Source organism: Leuresthes tenuis, unplaced genomic scaffold (assembly GCF_036924035.1).
Source record: "Leuresthes tenuis unplaced genomic scaffold, fLeuTen1.0.hap1 SCAF_15, whole genome shotgun sequence".
In the NCBI taxonomy this organism is placed as follows: Eukaryota; Metazoa; Chordata; class Actinopteri; order Atheriniformes; family Atherinopsidae; genus Leuresthes; species Leuresthes tenuis.
The window spans coordinates 349038-371641 of record NW_027325369.1 but is presented as its reverse complement, the minus strand read 5'-3'; the positions used below and the strand labels follow the sequence as shown (position 1 = coordinate 371641).

At 45.3% G+C, this 22604-nt stretch overlaps 3 protein-coding genes across 5 annotated transcripts in view; 2 read left to right on the top strand and 1 right to left on the bottom strand.

The window, feature by feature from the left end:
* Positions 1 to 22604, top strand: part of clec14a (C-type lectin domain containing 14A) — a 483122-nt gene that overhangs the window by 313179 nt on the left and 147339 nt on the right. The gene's annotated exons all lie outside the window — the stretch shown is intronic.
* On the top strand, positions 7819 to 9150 carry ankrd9 (ankyrin repeat domain 9). Its single transcript, XM_072365254.1, has one exon. It carries the CDS (start codon positions 7932 to 7934, stop codon positions 8760 to 8762), a length of 831 nt encoding a protein of 276 aa, XP_072221355.1. The 5' UTR covers positions 7819 to 7931; the 3' UTR covers positions 8763 to 9150.
* tecpr2 (tectonin beta-propeller repeat containing 2) overlaps positions 10754 to 22604 on the bottom strand; it is a 30519-nt gene continuing 18668 nt past the window's right edge. For all 3 annotated transcript variants that reach the window (XM_072365794.1, XM_072365793.1, XM_072365795.1), the window contains exons 14-27: positions 21101 to 21313; positions 20886 to 20953; positions 20697 to 20812; positions 20448 to 20621; positions 19004 to 19184; positions 17886 to 18027; positions 17489 to 17714; positions 16712 to 16801; positions 16502 to 16599; positions 15182 to 15317; positions 13398 to 13546; positions 13179 to 13320; positions 12945 to 13094; positions 10754 to 11840 (exon numbers count right to left, since the gene is read on the bottom strand). In XM_072365794.1, coding sequence (XP_072221895.1) covers positions 11689 to 11840; positions 12945 to 13094; positions 13179 to 13320; positions 13398 to 13546; positions 15182 to 15317; positions 16502 to 16599; positions 16712 to 16801; positions 17489 to 17714; positions 17886 to 18027; positions 19004 to 19184; positions 20448 to 20621; positions 20697 to 20812; positions 20886 to 20953; positions 21101 to 21313 — 2037 coding nt within the window. In that variant the 3' untranslated portion in view covers positions 10754 to 11688. The remainder of the gene's footprint in view (positions 11841 to 12944; positions 13095 to 13178; positions 13321 to 13397; positions 13547 to 15181; positions 15318 to 16501; positions 16600 to 16711; positions 16802 to 17488; positions 17715 to 17885; positions 18028 to 19003; positions 19185 to 20447; positions 20622 to 20696; positions 20813 to 20885; positions 20954 to 21100; positions 21314 to 22604) is intronic.

Sequence of the window (22604 nt, the reverse complement as noted above, 5' to 3'; positions counted from 1 at the left end):
AATTATTATTTCTTTGCTTAATTTTCAAGAAGCAGAAGAAACTTGACTGAATACATGCGCTGAATGGATTTGAAGCAGGAACCCATAACCTACAACCCAACTAACCACCATACAGCCCTGCTCTGTAACATGAGAAATGAAATATTTTTCCTTGTATGGCTGTTTGAGCTTTGTTTCACTTTGCAGGTAAAAGCACATTTGAATGATTGCACATTTACACAAAAGAACCAGAAAAGAGACAACATGAATGAAAAAGGGCAGGCGTGTGTGTGTTAGGATAAACTGTCTCAATTCAATTCAATTCAATTCAACTTTATTTATATAGCACCAGATTACAACAATTGTCATCTCAAGGCACTTAAGTAATAAAGTCCAATTCAAGCCAATTGGAATTAAATTCATTGTAATCATAATCCAATTAATTCATATGGAGCCAATTCAAAAATAATATCCTAGCTAAGGAAACCAACAGATTGCACCGAAACTGGTCTTCAGTCCAATCTCCCGTCCTGAGCCTGAGGGACTGTGGAAAGGAACGACTCCCTTTAACAGGAAGAAACCTCTGGCAGAACCAGAACCAGGAAGAAACCTCTGACAGAACCAGGAAGAAACCTCTGGCAGAACCAGAACCAGGAAGAAACCTCAGGAAGAACCAGAACCAGGAAGAAACCTCAGGAAGAACCAGAACCAGGAAGAAACCTCTGGCAGAACCAGAACCAGGAAGAAACCTCAGGAAGAACCAGAACCGGGAAGAAACCTCTGGCAGAACCAGAACCAGGAAGGGTGTCCATCCGCCTCGACCAGCTGGGGTTTGAGAAGACAGAAAAGAGGGAAAAGAGGGGGGAAAAACACCATAACACCATTCAAAGGATACCTGCTGGAACAGGGAAACACAAGTTAATAACCACAATAATGTCACATGTACATAAAATCAATTTTGAAATTAAACAGGGGGAAAAAGAGAGCAAAGTGAGGAAAGGTGTGACAGATGAGGTCCCCCAGCAGTCTAAGCCTATAGCAGCTTAACTATGGGATGTTTCAGGATCACCTGAGCCATCCCTAACTATAAACTTTATCAGAAAGGAAAGTTTCAGCCTGATCTTGAGGTTGAGTTGAGGTTTGTTAGGCAGACGCTAGAAAGAAATATACCAGGGAGATGTGTGCAAAGTCTGGGTCAGCAGAGACGCACAAGTGCACGTTTTCCTCTCCTATGGCGCTTCACTACATTAACAAAGGTCAGGATACCTTTTCCCAGATTTTATCAGCATGGTCAGTGTCCATCAGTGTTATGGATGAAAGTCCCCTGCAACCACAGAGCCTCCGGTTTTGGAGCAAGCCAATGTTATCATGTAGCTCCTCCGGCACATCGCTGGTGTCCAGTGGAATGGAAACAATGGTGACAAACACTGCTGTAAACTCTCAAGCCAAATAGTGGGGCCAAGGCTGAGTCTGGCATGTCGTTACTCAACCAGGTTTCAATCAGACCAAGTACTGCACAGCTCCTCATCTCACAATAAGCTCCAAGCCTCAGACAAAGTAAGTCCATCTTGTTGTCAAGGACGCAGATGTTTGCCAGAAAGAGTGTTGGAATCGGTGGCCTAGTTGCCTGTCTTCTGCCTCAGAGTAGAGTGCTTCCTCTTGTCATCTTATCTCTTATCTTAAACTTTAACTGTGCATCGCTCAATCCAGCTTGGATTCTGTAGTATCAGCATGAGTGTACATCTCCTGAGGAGAGCCCTTGTCCTCTGTCTGTTTTATTTTCCCCCCATGGTCACTACCTTCATAACTTTTTGTCTTACTTCATGGTCAGCACCTATGTCTCTACATCTGATCCTCCCAAGGCCACCATGGGAGCGCGCACGTCTTTATAAATGAACAACAGATGTGTAATTAAGGTTGGACACAGAGCATACATGATTATATGTAACTCAAAACTGTAACTGAGGACATGCAGAAAGGAAAATATGTCATTCATTAGTTATAACAGTGACGTAAGGTGGCTTTGAGCCTATGAATAAAAAATAAAATGTATGATTTTTTACATTCTGTGCAGACAGGTCGAGATAACATAGCTTCCTTTACACATCTACAGTTAACATTATATTTTCAGCACAAACATGGTAGCAAATGTGGGATAGCTGTGGCTCAGGAGGAAGAGCAGTCGCCTACCCATTGGAAGCTTGGAGGTTTGACTCGGATGCATCCATTGGTGTATGAGTGAAAGGGTTTTGAGAGGTCAGCAAGACTAGAGAAGTGCTACACAAGTACAATCCACTGAGCACATATTAACACTCTTCATAAATGGGTTCAGCATAATCAGAGCTTTCATGAACTGTTCTGATAACTGTGGAGATGCTCCTTTATTTATGTCCTTTCCTATCATTCATCTCCTTATCCAGTAGAAGCCCCAGCGATGCATTTAAGTGACAGATATTTGGAACTATCTTTTGATTCTGATGTCCATGTAGTGTTTTTTCTATCTGACCTCTGGTCTCTGGTTGTAAAAACATTATCAGGCCATAGTATAGCAAGAATTCCCTCTGTTTTTTGGTTTTTTTTGCATTTCTGATGGGCAGGTGAGGCCCTCTGTCTCATTAGATGTGGAAATAGATAAAGCCCAGCGGTTTTATAGGAACTCGTGTGTCTTGTGCACAATAAAAAGATGTTACAAAAGATGCTACAACCCCAAACCCCTCCAAGAAGTTATCTCTATGAAATGTGAATATAAACAGAATGCAATGATTTGTTCATCTCATAGATCAACGTTTTAGCCCAAATAAATCATAGAAAACATCCATCCATCCATTTTCTATACCGACAGTCCGTTAAACGGGTAGCAGGTGGGCTGGAGCCTATTCATAGAAAACATATCAAAGGTTAAAAGTGAGACATTTTAATATTCTATAAAAAAAAAGCTCATCTTGAATCTGATAGCAGAAGACATTTAGGTTGGGACAGGGGCAACGAAAGGCTGGAAAAGTGCGATGAACATGTTGCAACTAGTTAGCAACAGTAACTGGGTATCAGAGGCCATAACAGGCATTGGCCCCTCATTTTCCCTGTTTTTCACCATTTTGAACATTTATTTGCCTTTTTTCTTTACAATTTTTCACCCAGCACAGATGTAAAATCACAAAACAGTAAGTTTAACATGCACCAACTGGGCTGCTTTTAGAAAATAGAAAATAATGATTTACTGTGAAACATGTTTACCTCCTCTACATTTTCTCGCCCTTCTCTTTCTCTTCCCACATTTTTCTTGTTTGCTTGGGTGCCATGGAACACACAAAGGGACTCTTGGGCTGTTGCTGTACTTTTCAGAGTCATGCTGTGTCTTTTTCATGGATTCTCGGTAGTTGTAGTAGTGTGTCATAACGTGAGGATGCACTGTGGTTGGACAATTTAACCCCATGAACCATGATCTCAGCAAACCTTGCAAACCCTTAGTCCATGTCCAGTGATTTCCTGACTTCATGCTCAGTGGAAAGTGGAGACAAGCTGTCCTGTGACAAAGCTGAAAGAAGGTGTGTTTTAATGAGTTTCAGAAATGAGAAACTTTTCTCACCTGAAGCTACTTTCACAGGGAGAGGGAGAGTCTGGGAGCTTTACTCAGATCTGTATAAATGTCCTGCATATTCTCCTTATTTATAGAATTAAGCGTCTTAAATGGTGATGTGACACGAGTGGGAAAGGATCTAACTGCACCTATCAGGTCCTCAGGTCCATACTTTCTTTGATGTCTATGGCATTATTTCACTGGAACAGACTAAGTATGACTCCATACACATCACTGAAGGTTTTCATGTGTGAAAGTGTTTCTTCTAATGTGACAAGAGGAAAAACTCTCTATTGCAGCACTCTTCTGCTGTTTTTCCTCTCTTCTTTAATCCTCACGCTGTCTTGTTGTTCTTCTCTGACGGCCAGGCCGTCTCCACATCAAGCACTCAGCTCTGTCCCTGACATCACACGGGGCAGAGCTGAATCCATGATCCTGAAATATCTACAGGATTGCTGATCTGAAATCAGAGATTTCTTCCCTCGTTGTCTCAAATGAGATTGTTACTCACCTTTTTTATCTGGAGCGACACATCATGCCACACAACGGAGCTTACAACAAACTTGGCATCTCCTGGCAGATGCTGTAGAGAAAACATCTGCATCCCACTTCTGGCACACTCACAGTTTCAGGCAGCTGGTAGCAAACAGCTTAAACCGCTTCAACCCTACATTCCTACCTGGTTGCTGCCCAATGTTCTTGAGATGTTCTGTGAGAATAGTCCAGTGGAGCACTGAGGAGCTGAACAAAGTATAGCCGTGACAAACTAAAGATGCTGATAGATAACAGATGACTCGGCTGCATCAGCAACAGCAAGATTCATTGTGCGACTCCCACTAGGAGCACATATTGTCTTACTGTTTAGTTCCAGCACACTCATTCGGACCCCCTGCATATTACTACGATTATCATAAGACTGACCTCGACAGCTGAAGCGATCCAAACTAAGTGTTTCTAAATGTCCTAAGAAGGAATCGCATAAACCTTTTCCTGTTGCGTGCCTGGAGAAATCCAACAAAGTGTTAATGAATGGGGAAACCTTTTGTGGTTTCACAGTTTGCAATGCAAACCCACGACAAGAACCTGAAAACCTAACAAAGAAACTGAAAACATAAATGTCAAAACATAACCTGTGACAGTTTAACTCTGTACAGTTGCATCATTCGTACACTTACTTTCTCACAAGGAAAATTGGTTCGTTTTCAATTTGCTTACTTAGATTTTTTCATAAAACACACAATTACCTAGTAATAATGAAAAGGAATTATGATAAAATATCTTCTGCTTGGGACTTTATCAGGGCCATGATAGTTTTTGACCTAAGACTATTGTTGACCTTTTGCCTTATGGTAAAGTCTGCCTCTGTGGGGTTTGAAAGAAAGCACCTCAGAAGGCAAAGTCTCTCAGAGGTAAAGATAGGCAGATGTTCACCAAATAATTGTGTCTACACACAACTTTAAATTCAGTTTAATTCAGTTTATTCATATAGCAAATCACAACAAATGTCATCTGAAGGCACTTCAATAATACAGTCCAATTCAAGCCAATTAGAGTCCAATTCATTGTAATCAAATCCAATTAATTACATTCAAAATTAGTCCCCCCCCCCCCCCTCCAGTTGTATCTATCAACACCCAATAAAAAAGTGAATTAACTTTGGCCATAACATTATTTTAATAAACTGATTGTGTAATCTGACAGATGACAGATAAACTGTCTTTAAACTATCACTGTAAGCATCTTTCTGTCACTTTGTTTTCTCGTCCTAAATGGTAACTGGACTGTTCATATGTAACACTTTTCTCAGCTTTAACACTACATGCCACATTCACCCATTCACTCAGCACGTCTTAGACATATAGACCACACGGTGCTTTCTTCTGTGCATCCATCCATGGACTCGTGGTAAGCAACATGAGGTTCGGTGTCTTCCTCAAGAGAAGCCGAGAGCAGGGCCGGTTTCTGCTATGGGCCCAGGGCGCAATCTGTGAAAGGGCGCAATCTGTGAAAGGGCGCAATCTGTGAAAGGGCGCAATCTGTGAAGGGCGCAATCTGTGAAAGGGCGCAATCTGTGAAGGGCGCACCGTGCATGAAGGGAAGGATCGAAGAAGAAGAAAATGTTTCATCTAATTTCAGACTGTGTGGGTTTTTCTACTTTCAACAATATGTGGCGAGCTAAGACCGTACAGCGCAGAAGCAGAAGATTACGTCAGAGGCTTTTCCGCCACAGAGTTGATTCTCAAGTCAAGTGTGTTCTAAATGAAGGATGGAAAATAAAAGGTAAAAAACTGTCAGGTGCCCAGTTCACGAAAAGAATAAGGAAATAAGAAGAGATAAGGACAAAAGATAAAGGCATGCACTATGCCGTCATGTCAGTGTCTCTGAGTTTTATGCATGCAGTGAATCAGATAATTAGTGTGTTTATTAGCCATTATTAAGTAGCAACATTAGCGATGTTATGCTACTACTTTTATACATTTATTGCATTGTTAAGCCCTGATAAAGGCAGTGTGTGGCCAAAAAGTATTGGCTTTATTTCATTAGTTCCACTATGAGCTAACTGTTTACATTAAAACTTAAAAACTATAGAAAGTTTGATCATAAATTAGAAAAATGTCTCTACCTTGCTCTCAGAATTGGTCTGAGCCTTCCTGTAAGTGTAGCTGAGGCAGAAGGGAGTTTTTTCCAAGCTGAAGCTAATTAAAACCTCCCTGCGGCACCATGTGCAAGCAGAGGTGGGTTCGCCCAGGGCGCACAACAAGGTAGGACCGCCACTGGCCGGGAGTCAAACCATCAACCTTCCGATGCTGCCCTCATGGTGCGGCGGAGTGAGATCTCCATTGTTACAGTTATTTAAAGCAGATAACCAAAAAACCTGTTAAACAGTACAGGCCCCAGATCAGAGCCAGTGTTTGGTCCCTGCCTCTGAGGCTGAAGGACTGACCTGGACCAAGAGGAGTGTCTCCTGCATATTAACTCTACATTTTTACAGACTTTGTGTGTTTGTTTGCATCCTGATTCCTGTGCTGGATTTCAAGTAAGCAGCGTTACCAAGAGTCACCAGCAGATTGCACTGTTGAACAGCCTGCAAATCAGCAGATTCCTCACCACCATGCAGTGTGGCAGTACAACTATAATACAAGAGAAAAAGGAAGCGCTCCAGGAATTCAGATTTCAATTTTCAATTCAGTTTTATTTATAAAGCGCCAGATTACAACAGTTGTCATCTCAAGGCACTTAAGTAATAAAGTCCAATTCAAGCCAATTGGAATTCAATTCATTGTAATCATAATCCAATTAATTCATATGGAGCCAATTCAATAAATAATATCCGAGCTAAGGAAACCAACAGATTGGACCGAAACTTGTCTTCAGTCCAATCTCCCGTCCTGAGCCTGAGGGACTGTGGAAAGGAACGACTCCCTTTAACAGGATTTGAGTTCCTCTCTGCCCCACAGCTAATACTAATATTCCTGCTGCAGTTTTTCTGCTCTCATTATTTTCATCATTGTTCGTGCACTTTCCTCCGTTAGCTTGTTGTCTCTGCAGGATTCTTTTCACTCACTCCTCTTCAACTCAAATGTGACTTTACATGATTGGTTTATCTTCAGAGTAACAACTAAACACAGTGTTTTCTTTACTGACTGGGGTTCAAATCCTGCCCCCTACCTCCAGTAGGGGTCCTTAGGCAAGACCCCCTTACACTAGCTGCCCTCCTGGGATATGAGTGCAAGTCGCTTTGGATAAAAACATCTGTCAAAAGCATAAACATTAGCGGTCAGCTGCTCTGTTGGTGTGTGTGAGCTTCATATTTGACTGACTCCATAATCATGTGCTCCATAACCTTCACCCCAACCCCTAACTGGCACCAACAGTGACTCTGCCTCATTGGACCAGCCTCTGGTCCCAGTAGTTATCACTGGCCCCCACATGGTCAGTGGTTACATCACCCTCCCCACCCCCCTCCGGCCATGAAGAACCTATAAATAATCAGTAAGTTATGTTCTTATTTACAAACTGAAACAGAGTTCAAGCTGACTGGGTTTGTTCTACTTTTGTTTACTGTGCTCTTTGGGGGCTTTCTGGAGCAGCGCGAGGACCACTATGTTCGCTATGTGAGACACTTGATCCCTGTCCTCCTGTCCCGGCCTGATAAACACATGCACACATGGAGCTGAAGGAGGGAGGAGCTCCACAGAGTGAGCTATAAAAGTGTGCAGGATCTGAGGACGGGGGTTTGACTGAGAGACGTGACTCTGGTGAACCAGGACCAGCGCATTCTGCCGCACAGAAAGTTCGGGTGTCTCAGAAACACGGCCCTCTCCCCAGAGGCGCAGATCCAGGTATCCTCAGGTGTCTTCAGCTGTGAACAGTTATGCCGTGGCGGGTGTCCTCTCAGCTCGACTGCGCATCTCTGTCACCGTCTCAGCGGCACTGTGAGCGCACAGCCTTCTCCTTCTACTGCGCGGTCCGGGAGCAGCTGCCAGTCTGGCTGCTGGAAGACATGCGCACCATGGAAGTGTTCTGCTGGGACGATGGACGCCCAAGAGCCTTCCTGCCATCTGAAGCGTTGCTGTATGCACTCGTGCACGACCACCAGGACTACGCACGCTACCTACTCAACAGGTATTCAGCGAGCGCGCTCAGAGCGCCGCGCTGCAACTTCTGCTGCTGCCACGGCAGCGGCGCACCGCACCTGAATGTGGCAGTTCGCTACAACCGAGTGGCAATCCTCAGCATGATGGTGGAAGCTCTGAAGGACTGCAGCGAGCAGAAGGAGCGGCGGCTGTACCTTGACAGCAGCGGCGGCTGCGCTCATGTTGCAGACGCAGGAAAGACTGCGGTGCAGCTGGCCGTGGAGCTGTCGCAGCCCAACTGTCTGCTGCTGCTCCTGGTTCAAGGCGCACGTCCCGATGGCCTGGACGTCGCGCTGCATAGACTCATCTCCTGTGATCCGTCGGAGCGGCTCCAAGCTCAGCGGTGCCTCGACTTTCTGCTGCTCTTCCTGTCCAAACCTCCGCTGCCGCGCTGCCTGCAGGACGAGCCGCAGCGCTGGCAAAGCCTGCTGGGAAAACAGGTGTTCAGCTGGCTGTGTGGTCTGTCCCCACCCCCCCTCCTGCTGCAGGCGCTCCGCTGTTTGGCCCAGTCTGGATCGGACCCGATCAGCTCGCTACCAGACTTCTTGCAGCCGCACATCTGCCACTGACCTTATCTGTTACCATGGAAACGACTCTAAGGGACGCTTGGGTTGTGCCGTTTGAGGACGATGTAAATAAAATGTAAATAGACTTTTAGCAAACATGAAAGTAGTCAGACTGAAGGACCAGGAGGATCCGGAAGGAGCAGAAGCTGAAGTTACAGGTTCATGTTAAACCGGAGGAGACGTGGAGCGCGAGGAAACTAAGTTTCTCACACGTCTTCTCTGTTTTATTAACTGAAGTCTGTTCAATTTTTCTGACCTAAATGACAGAAAACAAAGTCCAGATTTGAATCAGACTTCGAGCTTGGATCCTGTCGCAGTTCTTCAGAGCAGCGCTCATATTCTCAGCTGATGAGCCTGCAGCTGCACTGTTTTATTGAACCATCCAGTGTCCTGATGTGTGAAACTGGCAGTTCTTCCAGAGTTCTGACTTTAATAATAAAGTGTTGTTATTTCTAATGTGTGGTTTGGGTTACATGTTCAACACACGCCGCTCTGCAGGAAGCCGAAGCCTCATGTTTTTAGACTCTTACAATAAAAATCTTAGCGAGTCAGTGACAAAAACACATTGACCCTCGAATTATACTGAAGCCCAGAGACACTCCATGACATGTCCAGGATTCTGTCCTTAACAAGCTCTGCAATCCTCCTGCTTTGCTGTTACTGCTCTGTCTGCAGTCTCTGTCTGCCCATTTATGGTCTGAGTAGAGCTACATTTTATCTGCCATAGATGTCACCTTTCCCAAAAATGTATCAACCTTCCTCTTACTTTTTCTCTATTTTGTTCCTGCTCTGCATCCTCGATGTCTCCTCTTCTTCTATGAAGTACTTTACATGAATCTATTCACAGAAACATCCCTACAGTGTTCTTATTTCTCTCTATATATATATGCAGTGCTTTTTGTCTGATGCCAGGGGCCAAACTGGGTCAAATAATGACTGATGGTGATGAATAACTTCATGCTGCTTCAAGGTGTCATGGCATGTCTTTCTGTGTTTTCTGCAGTGTTAAAATGATGTATCGTCACCTTAAACATCAGACAAAGCTCAAATAGGTGGTATATTACACACGTTTTAGTCTTTTTATGCACTGCTTTTATCCAATATCTAAACTCTTTCACTCCACCTGGAGTTCTCCAGCTCGAGTAGGAACGTTAACCAGTTTTAAAAGTGGAAATGATCCCACTGTAAGGAAGAGTGATCTGTCGTATTTTTCAGTGAGGAGTACTTTGTTTTCGGTGGTGAAGGACAGCTGACCGTGTCAGGCTTTCCCAAACATCAAGTATTTCCTGGCCAGCAAACAGTAGGAGCAGGGTTGGATATGTTGGCTCCACTTCATGTTTTAAGGCACTTTTACACTAAAGGGTCACAAATCTTAAGTCTACTGGAGTATTGTTCATAAGTCACATTCAAACCTTTACCCGCCCCCTCGGCAAACCTCCAGAAATCCAGCCAATCAGAGCACACTTGAGCCCGGTCCTCCGATTGTTCTGAACTTATTACAAACTATTTGGAGTTCTGACGCATGCAAAGCTAGTCCAGAGGTACCAAAGATCCAGAACTAAATGACTGGAATGAATCATGTCATGTCCACTTTCAGTGTTTTAATGTCTTTATTAATTCAATAAGTGAGTTTACAGTTCAAACATCCAGCTGACACCTTTATGTGGAAACAACAAGATGAGCTGTTTAAAGGTCCTTCCTGTGTTTTATTTTAGTCCTTCAGATAGAAACCCCATCCCAGATCCATTTTCTACCACAGTGGATCATCAGAGTCCATCAAGGTCCAAGTTTGGTTGTAAATCCAGTTTGAGATTTCGTCATTTCTTCACCAAACCAAGCTTTTCTACGTTAGTTCCATTGGGTGGAGCTCTTACACTGAAAAGCAGCACAATTAATCACACAAGAGAAATGAGTCAACTTTTTGCTTTCACATGTTCTGAGCGTAGTGAGGCATCTTACTGGATCCTGTTCAGTCCTGATAAAAACAGAGCAGATCAGGAGGTTATTCAGTGCGTTTAATTAAACTCAGAGAAGAGGAAACAATGACAGAATGATTTCATTTCAGTAAGATAAAATGTCCCTTTGAAATACCACTTTAGCATGAAGCTAATACAAAATCAAAATATGAAAAGAAACTAAAAAGACTCACTGAAGGAAATGTGCTGAGTGAGTTGAACTGTTAATATTAGCTCAGTCAAATGTCTCTTTGATGTCCTCATATGGAACTGAGAAGCACCTCAGGATACTTCACAATAAAAGCTTTTACATATGAACTAAAGTCTCTCTGAGGCCACATCCAAAGCAACAAATGTGTTGAACTTCTGAGACAAATTCAAATTCAATTTAAAAACAAAGGGAACTCAAAGTGAAAGCCAGAACAACGTAGAGAAAAATGTGTCGGTAGTGCACAGCGGGACATGCACTAACATGCAAGCACATCCAGCTTTAACAGAGTGACGGCACAGTTTGAACTGGACCGGATGGTTTCCGTCTGACTGCACCAAAACGGATCTAAGTGCTCTGGAGCCGAGGGGGGGGGGGGCTTTTATATCTAAAGCTAAAGTTTGAACTGGGCAGGAATATATATATATATGAGCAAAGTTCCAACCAATAAGAAACCAGTGAGACGGCGTGAAGCCGTCTCAGTAAGGATGTGTTCCCTCGCCACCTTAAAGTGCTTCCTGTTAATACAAAAATAAAATAAAGTTCACTCCGTTTCCCAGCTGTCACCACGGCTCCACGTATGGTGGCTGTCACAGGAAGTGATGTCATCTGCTTGTTCAGTGTCGGTCCAGCTGTGACATCACAGCCACAGTCCTGTCTGCTCCAGAGAGAAGTCTGTTGACTGGAAGTTTAGTCGCTGTGACATCACAGGGCCTTTCAAGATGAATCCAGATTACTGACCAACACCAAACAGAGACGACACGGGTCAGATCAGCTCCCATTCTTCATCAATATCATCCCCTCCGACAGCAGGGCTGCAGGAGCGGGGTCTGCTCGGTGTCTGTGGGAGGAGCTTCGTCAGCCGACGGGACAACCCACCAACCAGAGTCACCGCCCACAACTCATCTTCTGGAGTAACTGCACAGAGAGACAGATGCACCCGAGAGAGCTGTGATGAGGAAGAGTTAGAAATGAAAATAATAAACTTTATCAAACAAAACCAACAGTGCTGCTGTGGCAGGGGGTCCAAAAGGAGACGAGGGAGGGGGGAACGGGACGGGGAAGGAAAAACAGCCACCCTGGTGAAACCAACAGTGAAATACATTTACAGTGAGCTAACAGACCAGTGGACAACAGGTGTGGAACAGGGCCACTCCTGGCCTGCTCTCTAACTGTCCTCTACTCTGAGTCAGTTGTTTACAGTGTTTCAGTCACTGTACGGTGCATTAATTCACTATAAATAGGAAACAGAACGTACAAAACATTGGTCAAAATACAGCGAAATACAGCAGCCGACACAAGGTGAAGATGGTTACAAAACTGGTCAGAGCTGTGTTCCCAACACGCTTATTACCGTGTTCTGTGGTGTGTTCTGTGGTGTGTTCTGTGGTGGACTCTGTGAGGATACCAGAGTCACTGTTGCAGGATATTAGTTCCATGTATTAAACTAAGTCCAGCTTGTACATGGTGTGTCCTGGACTCTGGCAGGGCTGCCCGTTGTCATGGCTACTGTTTGTGGTGTTGTTGGATGGAGCCTTGAAGTGTAGTCAGGGAGAGGAGAGCATCTGATCTGGGAACCTCAGGGCTTTGCAGATGATGTGGTTCTGCAGCACCGCTGCATTCAAGTTCATCTAAAATGCACCATGTGTGTCTGATCACGAATGATCACATCCCAAACACAGTCCCAATTTGAATCACAATGAATGAAAACTAAAGAGGTCAAAAATGGGAACAAAGAACCTAACAAATCCCATAGACCATATACTCATGTGTAGAACTTATGTCAGCACTTTTAGAAACTTATTTAGCTGAAAATGAACCAATTCAAATCTTCAATGAAGGGCTTTTTGGTGCAGAAATGTTACATTCACTGTGTGAAGATGGCCGACAGACACCAGTGTCAAAGTACAAAGCTGTCAGTGTGTGTGAGTCCATCACCCAGGACAAACGGCCCTAACCACTTACAATTCACTCTCACCATATAGGATGAATATGAACTCTGTTTCTTTAAGCTGTTCTCACCAGTAAACCAGTTTGCGTTCCCTGGGATCTTCTTCCAGTAGTCTCCAGCTGGGTTTTTGTCAGAGATGCCGTACCGTCGAGCCAGATCTCCGTTTACACACCGAACCCACACAGTCCGAGAGCTGAGGACCAGCTGACTGACTGCCAGCCCTGCAGACACACACACACAGGTTACACACTGCAGGAAAACGGCGAGCGCTCAGGACACGGTGGATACAAAACGTACACCAGTACCTGGGATCAGCTCCCAGCCTGTCCCAACAGGCATCTCGTCACTGAGTCCAGTCCTGACAAAGACACTTCCTCTGTTGTCCAACGCCCAGAGAAGACGATCGTTTGGACTCGTTTGAACGCTGACCAGCTGCACTCCTATTGGCTGCAGAGATATGACATCACAATTACCTGGACAGGTAATACAAGCGTTTTGGATGTAGGTGGAGACGGCTGTGTTACCTGCACAGGAGGTTCTAAGTGGATCCAGGCTGGCAGCATCATGCTGGGATTGAGAGGCTGGGTTCCGACTCTGAAATAAACGACTCCTCGACTGTCCACGGCCCAGACGTTCTGACTGCCGCAGCTGACACCGACCAGACGAACACTTCCTGTAACACAGATGCCATTTTGCATGGGCGTGTGAAACCTTAGACACCCCCCCGAGGACCGCTGTCACTACAGCCTACATTGGTCTCTGATTTTAAGTCCCAGAGGCTCTGAAAAGCTGATCCAATGCTGCAGCCAGAGTCCTGATGAGATGGTTCATGAGCTACAGCAGCTAAATCCTGGGGTCCTAACCCCAAAAGCACTTGAAATGAGGAACTTGGCGTTACTGTCGAACTGTAGAATCTGAGCAGACCTGCTTCACGTATACAAACCAAAAACACTTGGACTCTCCACAGCTGCAGAAGCTAAATGTGTCTGAGTGATGGTGGCTGCATGTCTGGGATCATAGTCATATTGGAGAATCCTTGTTAGCCTCTTCAGACGAGGACTTACTCCTCTTGAAACCTCCTTACAGCACCACGAAGCTCCAGACCAACACACCAGCTGTGGCTCAGGTTATACCGAGGAGCAAGACCCCCACACTGACCCTGATGACCTCACTGATCTGCGAGAATGTGGAAACGGCTAGAAGAGCTGTTTCCATGTTCCAGGCAGTCACTGTGCTGGTTCTGGTCCACTTGAGTAAGAGTCATTGACTGCAGCATTGATGGAGCTCCTCCACCCAGCTGTCTCCAGACACTGCTGTCAGAAGCCTCGTCAGTGGACATGGAGCTGTGCGTTTGTCCTCTGTGAGAGGAGGTCTATCCACAGAGAAGTCTGTCTCTTTCAGGTGTCAGCTTGGGTTCTCTGGAACAACTTTGCCTGGAAAGGACAGCTGTCACCACTGCTGCTCTGAGACTAAACCTGTGTTTGATCAAACTGAATAATAAGCTGCTGAAAGAGGATACAGTTTGGATTCACTTTGACATCAACAGACTCCTTTTCTGTGGAGTAAGTGAGAACACGTCATGTGCTCTCTGATAGTGAGAAGGGCAGATGAGCTAAAAACAGATCTAACCTACCAGTCAGGTTACAACAGACACTGAATTACATAACCTGAGAGTGTTAGTGTGACGGAGGGAAACAGCTGACACTGTATACATGTCTGGATCGTGGTTTGGAACAGTCAGGACATTCCTGCTCTGTAAGGACAGCTGTTTGTTTGGCTGCTTTTTAAGCTTCACAGGCCCTCAGATCTAAAACAGGATGGAAGATCCTTACAAAGTTTATGTGGCCACTAAAGCTGGAAATGGAGTGTGATACAAAACAATTCAAATCCTCCTCTGTGCATACACTTGTTGTAGAGTTCAGTCATCCTCAGAAATATCATTCCACCTGGGAATGAATGACCTTTAATATTACCCTCCCCAGCTCCGGTCAACACAAAGCACCTCATCAATGCTCACAGTTGATTGGAGGCTCCTGACGAGGAATTATGACAAAAAGTGAAATGAAGAAAGGGGAACTGAGCGGATGTGAATAATAGTATTCCTGCACACCATCACCTGTCACCTCCTTCCACGCAGCTGACTGTTAGCTTTGACGTTAGCTGTAATGTTATGTAATGTTATATCCGCTCTGGATAAAAGCGGACAGAAACATAATGTCCCACAGTCAAAGACCACGAATAAAAACCATTAAAGGACCAGCTGAGCATGGTTTGAAAACAGTGTTGAGCCGTTTTACTGTGAACATACCGAGCTGGCTGAGGTCCAGGGGGGTCCAGTGCAGACCAGTGGGACAAGATGGAGACAGTGTTCGAATGCTGACTCGGCCATGACTGTCCAGACCCCACAAAGCATCACGGCAGGCGGACAAATGAGTCAACTCCACCTGAAATCAGAGAAGCACACGTCAACCATCACACCGACTGGAGAGCAGTAGATTTAAGGGATTTCCACTCATAAACACCATGAAATGAAGCAGACACCCTTTCCACTTTTAAGATTAGGCTTAAAACTTTCCTTTCTGATAAAGCTTATAGTTAGGGATGGCTCAGGTAATCCTGAAACATCCCATAGTTAAGCTGCTAAAGGTTTAGACTGCTGGGGGACCTCATCTGTCACACCTTTCCTCACTTTGCTCTCTTTTTCCCCCTGTTTAATTTCTCAAATGATTTTATGTATATGTGACATTATTGGGATTATTAACTTGTGTTTCCCTGTTCCAACAGGTATCCTTTGAATGGCGTTATGGTGTTTTTCCCCCCTCTTTTCCCTCTTTTCTGTCCTCTCAAACCCCAGCTGGTCGAGGCGGATGGACACCCTTCCTGGTTCTGGTTCTGCCAGAGGTTTCTTCCTGGTTCTGCCAGAGGTTTCTTCCTGGTTCTGGTTCTGCCAGAGGTTTCTTCCTGGTTCTGGTTCTGCCAGAGGTTCCTTCCTGAGTCTGGTTCTGCCAGAGGTTTCTTCCTGTTAAAAGGGAGTCGTTCCTTTCCACAGTCCCTCAGGCTCAGGACGGGAGATTGGACTGAAGACAAGTTTCGGTGCAATCTGTTGGTTTCCTTAGCTAGGAGATTATTTTGAATTGGCTCTATATGTTGTACTTGTTGTAATCTGGCGCTTTATAAATAAAACTGAATTGAATTGAATTGAAATGTTTGGGAGAATGTATGGGCCACAGTGTTCCACAGCAGGAGACTTTCAGGGGGGGAGATGTGAGGGAGGTGCAGGAAAGAAAGTGAACGTGTACCAACAAAAGGGCCGATGAGTGGAAAGCCCCATACAGGAAATAAGCAGAGAGATTTGTTACGTGCAGATTGCATTTCACGTGTGACAAGAAGCTGCGTACGTGTGAAGCAGCGTGTGCACGTCTGTCAGTGATAGATCAGTGAGGAAAACACCATCTCCGGAATATTCACTGACACATTCAGACAATGTTTCAGATTTTATTGGGGGCCTGGGTGGAAAATCTCCACAAGAAGAGTGAATGTTGTGAACATCTGTGTTCTGACCGGTCCACATTTAAGACCTCCAGTGTGTGTGTGTGTGTGTGTGTGTGGAAACAGAAGGTGCTTTTACCTCAGGTGGTAGAGGGACAGAGGAAGGGCGGAGCTCTCCATCCTGATCCCAAACGCAGAACAGATCCTTCCTGCTCTGAGCCAACCACAGAAATGTGCCTGACACACACACACACACACACACACACACACACACACACAGACTGCTGAGGTTCACTGCAGGCAGGTGCACAGGTCAGGGTGTGTGTGTGTGTGTGTGTGTGTGTGGTACCTTCTTTATGAGGCACACATGAGGATGTGATGAAGGTCCACCTGGTGGCTGAGACCGTTCCTCTTGGGACAACGTTCTGCCAGAAGGTTCCTGCAGGAACCAAACACACACACCCGCTGAGAAAAACAAATTACAGCTACAGTTTTTTCATCCAAATCAATAAAAACATCAGTTAACATGCCCATGAAATACATGGTGAATGGACTTTATCCATAAAGTGCTTGTCTAGTCTCGGTGGTCCAGGCAAGCCGGGGATCAAACCACCGACCTCTGATTGGAGGTCGTCAAAAGAAATGAAATAAAGTTTTCAGTGGACAGCAACTTTTATTCATCCTCATGTGAACATGAATTGATGACTTAACCTGAACAAATGTATTTTACTTTAATCCTGATGTTTGTTCCTAAAACACAACGAAAGTGTAGCATTAAAAAAAAAAGGAATAAATAAATGATTCATGAAAACTTTAAACCATGGTTTTATTTTTCTCTTCATTTCATGGGCATATTCATTTATTAAGTATTTATTTACTTCTTTCATTTCGACTGAAATGGGCTTTCATGCAAAACTGCAGCGCAGCTCTACTGGACTCTACTGGACTCTACTGGACTCTACTGGACTCTTCTGGACTCTACTGGACTCTACTGGACTCTACTGGACTCTACTGGACTCTTCTGGACTCTACTGGACTCTACTGGACTCTACTGGACTCTGCTGGACTCTACTGGACTCTACTGGACTCTACTGGACTCTACTGGACTCTACTGGACTCTACTGACCCACAAGGCTGCCGCGGGCCAGGTGCAGCTGGTTCCGTCCTGATGCCACCCAGACTCCACTGGCATTAGCGCTGACCAGGCTCGGCTGGCACTGAGAATACTGCGACAGGAAGGCAACCACCCGCTCCACAGGGGCCCGGGTTACCGTGGCAACGCTCTGTGTAGCCTGCAGCAGCGTCTGGAAAAGACTGCCCTGATCGAAGACCACGTAGTCCGAAATGCTGATCTGATGGGGAGACAGGAGCAGCTGAGCTATGAAGCCAGAACACCTTTGTGTTCACCCAGTTTCACCTGAACCTCGAAACCAAGTCTGAAAGTCACACAGCTCTTTGAACAAGAGGATGCTCAGCCCAAATATCCCCAGCACATATCTGTCCTTACACTACAATCAGCGTACCTGCCACCAGTGGTCGTCCTCGCCCTGTGGTTTGGAAGAACAGATGCCAGTTCGAAACCAGAGGCTGCCGCTGGTGTCTAGTGCCCAGGCTGTCCCTCCATCTCCCAGAGCAACGCATATCAGCTCCAGACCCTGAGCCTCACTGCAACAGAACCACACACACGATGATGAACTCCTTAAGGTACACTTTTGTGTCTTTTAAGACAGACTTTTCCTCCCCTTCTGCTGAGTAGTGCTGCATTTGACATATCCAGGTAGTTTGAACTTGATTATGTAATTATCTATCACTTTGTAGTTATCATCAGGATCAACATGAACAAAAGGTCTAACCCTCAAAAAGCAGTTTAAACCCACCATTTGGTCTCCACATAACCCGTAAGAACAGAAAAATAAGTTAAGGCTTTACAGACTGCGGCTAAAGACAAAAAGACAAAAGACACTGGATTTAGACCAGTGTAAGAAAGTCAGAGTGCAGTGTTGACTTTCCTACAGCTGAGGATGAATTGTTTTCATTCATGGAAATGTCTGACCATGTCTGGTTCATGCAGGCGGAGCAGTGCTACATTGAGCTGGAGCAGTGCTACATTGAGCTGGAGCAGTGCTACATGGAGCAGTGTTACACAGAGCAGTGCTACATTGCAATGCTACATGTAGCAGGTGCAATGCTACATGGAGTAGGTTAAAAATATTACATATTACATTAAAAATAAAGATGTATTTGTAGTTGTTATTCATTCTGTAATTTCTGACCTCAGTGTGAAGAGATGCGTAAAACCTGCTTCCCACACAGCAATTGGTGCACATATTTCTGTTTCTGATTTTACACAAATAAAAACACACTGAATTATTTCTTTTTTTGAGGAAATGTCTTTTGAGGGTTATAACTAATGAAATCCAATAAAAACTTCTCCCTGTGGTCTCATGTCATGAAGTCTGTCTTTCTCTCCTTTCACTTGTGCTCTGATGATCCTTTCTGCAGATGTTTGTTCTCTGCCTCTTCCTGCTTTCGTCTTTGACCAGTTTCTCTTGACAAAGAGTGCTAAAACTAGCTCTCGTGGTGGATTGGATGAATGAAACAGGACTGGAGCAGTCTCACATCTGTCCTGCAGCAGCAGTACCTGACGGTGTCGTACTTCCAGCCCTCTCCCTCGCTGCAGTAGCTGTTCAGTCCTTCTCTGTAGAACAAGGCCTTGTGTTCACTCAGAGCCCAGACCACGCCTCCTCTCACACACACCTGGCTGAACACGCAGGGAGAGTCCACCTTCACTGACCGAGCACACGGACGCTCCACGCTCAGACCTGAAACAAACACGGCTGTTACTATGGTAGCACCTCCCCCTCAGCCCAACTACCTTCTGAGGACCATCAGTTTCCACCTTTCTGTTTATGCTGCATAAAAAATACTGAAAATATTTTTCACCTTTTACATTTGAAACCTCAGTAAAACGATGAAAGTGAAAACAACTGAATCCTTTTAGGTGGGTTGTGTAAAATCCTTCTCCGCTGTCCCACCAGCAGTCGGAGAGCTCACAGTTTAAAGAGTCAGAAGCTTTTTTCACAACACAGAACTGGGGCCTAATAAGAGCTCATTCTGTCATGGGCCATTACAGCATCACCCGTCTGACCTTGTGACCCCTTCCAACCTCTATAACACAACCCTTATAACACAAAAAACAATCCCCATTAAACACAGCAGCAGGGTGACACCTGCTGGTCACACAGAGACGAGACATCCCATAAACAGCTCCAGCTTTTGCAAGCAGCTTCCACTCCCAGCCACACAGCTTCAGTGATGGTTTACAGTCATAACTGCGTGTTAAGTAGCTTTCAGGTGAATGAGACACGTTGATATCTATGAGTCATTTCTATCAACAACAGAAAGCATCCAGGAGGTTGGTTTGGGTAGAAATAATTAGACTGAGTCATAAAACGGTCCTGAAGCACCATAACTGGGTGTGTGCACCGTAAGAGAGGCTGTAGATTTGATCATGATTTGTAAAATCTTGTTTTTTCTGAGGGTGTCCAGCACATCACCAGCTCGCTGGCAGAGGAGCTGAGCCCCTTCTGTGCTCCACCACAGCGGAAACTACATCACACTTATTGTAGAAGAGTGTGAGGTGAAGTGGGTGATGAGGAAGGCGAACCCCAGGAAAGTAGCTGGACAGGTGCTCAAAGACTGTGTGAATCAAATGTGAGACTCTTCAAGCAGTCCCTGTCCCAGGCTGCTGTCCCACCCTGCCTTAAGTCCTCCAGAATGCCCAGAAAACCACCCCAGACAGTCTGAATGACCTGTCATCATGAAGGAAAACCTGTGTGCATACATGTATTCATTATTGTGTTCTCTGTGGTTTTACACCGGATCAGAGTTTTGCATTTTAAGACACACTGAGCGTGCAGCAGAGACTTTACTGCCTTTGAGACTCGCTGGACCCAGTCAGTCCTTCCTTTTACTGGCCTCCATACACAAAAGGAAACACCTAAACAAGTCTGAGGGCAGAACCCCGAGTTCTGCAAATCATGTTGTCTGTGATTTGGTTGAGAATGAAGAAGGAAGAAAGTTACCTGTTTGCAGATAGAGATCCCCGTTGGTCCCGATGATCCACGCCGAGTCATCACTCAGAGCGACGAAGCTTGTTTGCTCTACAGCTTTATACCAGTGGCGTTTTCCTTTGACCGAAACTTTAGCACAAGCGAACGCTGTCATGCTCTTCTGCTCCACCTTCCACAGCAGGTTACCTGATCAGATGCATGCAGTCAGCATCATCATCATCATTCCATCAGTGATGGAAGGTGGACGTGTCGGCAGCTCACCTGAAGGCGATATCGCCACCTGGTGGACATTGTCCTCAAAGCGCTGCCAGCTGAGGCCAGTTTCAGGTAAAGTGCTGCAGAACAGTCCTCCTTTAAAATCCAGGCACCACACATACCTGAAACACAGAAGCCACCTGTAAGACAACTCAAATTCACCTGCAGACACCCGAGAGTCACCAGCTCACCTACCTGTCAGTTACCTGCAGGCTCAGTATTCCACATCCTGGTCCTGAGTATCCCATCCAGCTTTCTGCCAACTACAAAGACAAAGGAGATTCCTTTCATTCCTTCCAGAGAGATGGCAGGTGATGATCAGAGTGAGCACGGCGTGGGGCTCACTGTCTTCCCACTGGACGCTTTAACATGTGAACTGACAAAGCTCGGGAGCCTTCAGCTGGTCTCACCTGCTCGGGCCTGTGCCGGCCTGTGTCCTGGTCTGTCTGCCTGTCAGCTGTCTGCTCCGTCTCCCTGGATGAGCAGGTGTCCGCAGAGGGGAGAGCGTGGCAGTAGATGTCTGCCTCATCATCACTGGACATGCTGGACCTTCTGTCCAGACTGGACATGGTGGAGAAAAACATGTGTTCTGCCAGCCCGGCTGAGGGAGGCAGACTGTCCTCCTGGGGGGAACATCACAGTTTTAGGGTCCATCATCAGCATCTTCAGCTTTAAGATCCTCTTAAACAGAACATTTCAAGAGGAAATGCTTCAAAGTTCATGGGAACCAATGTTCGCCTGCTGTAAACTGGACTGTTGGAGTGGTTTTTAGAAGAGGAGAAGGGGTTACTTTGTTAATCCAAACCCATGTTAGCAATGTTTATGTCTCCCATCAGCAATGATTCAGATAATCTCTGTTTCTCAAAGAAAATACATGTTTAAAATGTGGTCAGAGGTAAAGTACAGCCCATTTACAGCGGATGATGCTCTCAGCACTGACAGGTTGCTCCAGTCATGGTGTTTACTCGTGTTGAAGGACTGCTAACTCCCTTCATGCAGTTTACTTCACGTTTGCTTTGGACACACGATGAGAGTGTTTTGGACGGTGGGAGGAAGCCGGAGTACCCTGACAGAACCCAGCCGGGATCAAAAGCAGTTCCCACCGTCTACTTTTAGAGCTCTTTGCTCGTCTCAAAAACTCAAAGCGTTTTACACGACAAGTCAAATCCAAGCTTTACACAGTGCCTCATCAGCAGCTCAGGCTAAACAGCTGAATACTCCTTCCACTATTGGCTCACACACATTTAAAGTTATCAGTCACACTGGGGATTGATACGTGTGATTGTATAATCTTTGGAAATTGCCTCCAGGCTCACATGACAAAGGTTGTATTTTGTTTGTGGCACATCATGAGCACATTTTCTATCAAATTTAGAAATAAAAACCTTTGGTGTAATGGTAATATTTACTTCAATTTAATCTGCGTGGCTCTGATTAACAGAACTGAAATCATTAAAGCATTTAGATGAGTTTCTTTCCACAAAACCATCTGCTAACACAAGAATAGCTACCTAAATGGTTGATGACATCACGGCGGCGTGCCGCCATATATGGTGGCGTGAGTCGATGCACCAGCAGCTGCAATCTTCTCCGTCTACGTGAAGGTTACTACTCTACAACGACGAACGGAAGGAGAAAACGATAAGAAGAGCAGGAAGAGCAGCTCTGCCATCAGAGGTCAGCGTTCTCACCTCTGCTCACAGAACAGCTGATGAGCCGGCAGGAGTTCAGCTTTCAGCAGGTGGCTTATCACCATTATAGTCTGATTATCGCACTTTTAAGTGTGTTGTGTTGCCTTTGCTTTGTTTGCTTGTCATGAAATAGTGTGCTTCTAACCCTTCAATGAAACCTTTCAACTATAAAGCCAGTAGCCAGAGATGGCGAGAGGAGACAGGCGGCGATTGATTGATTTTA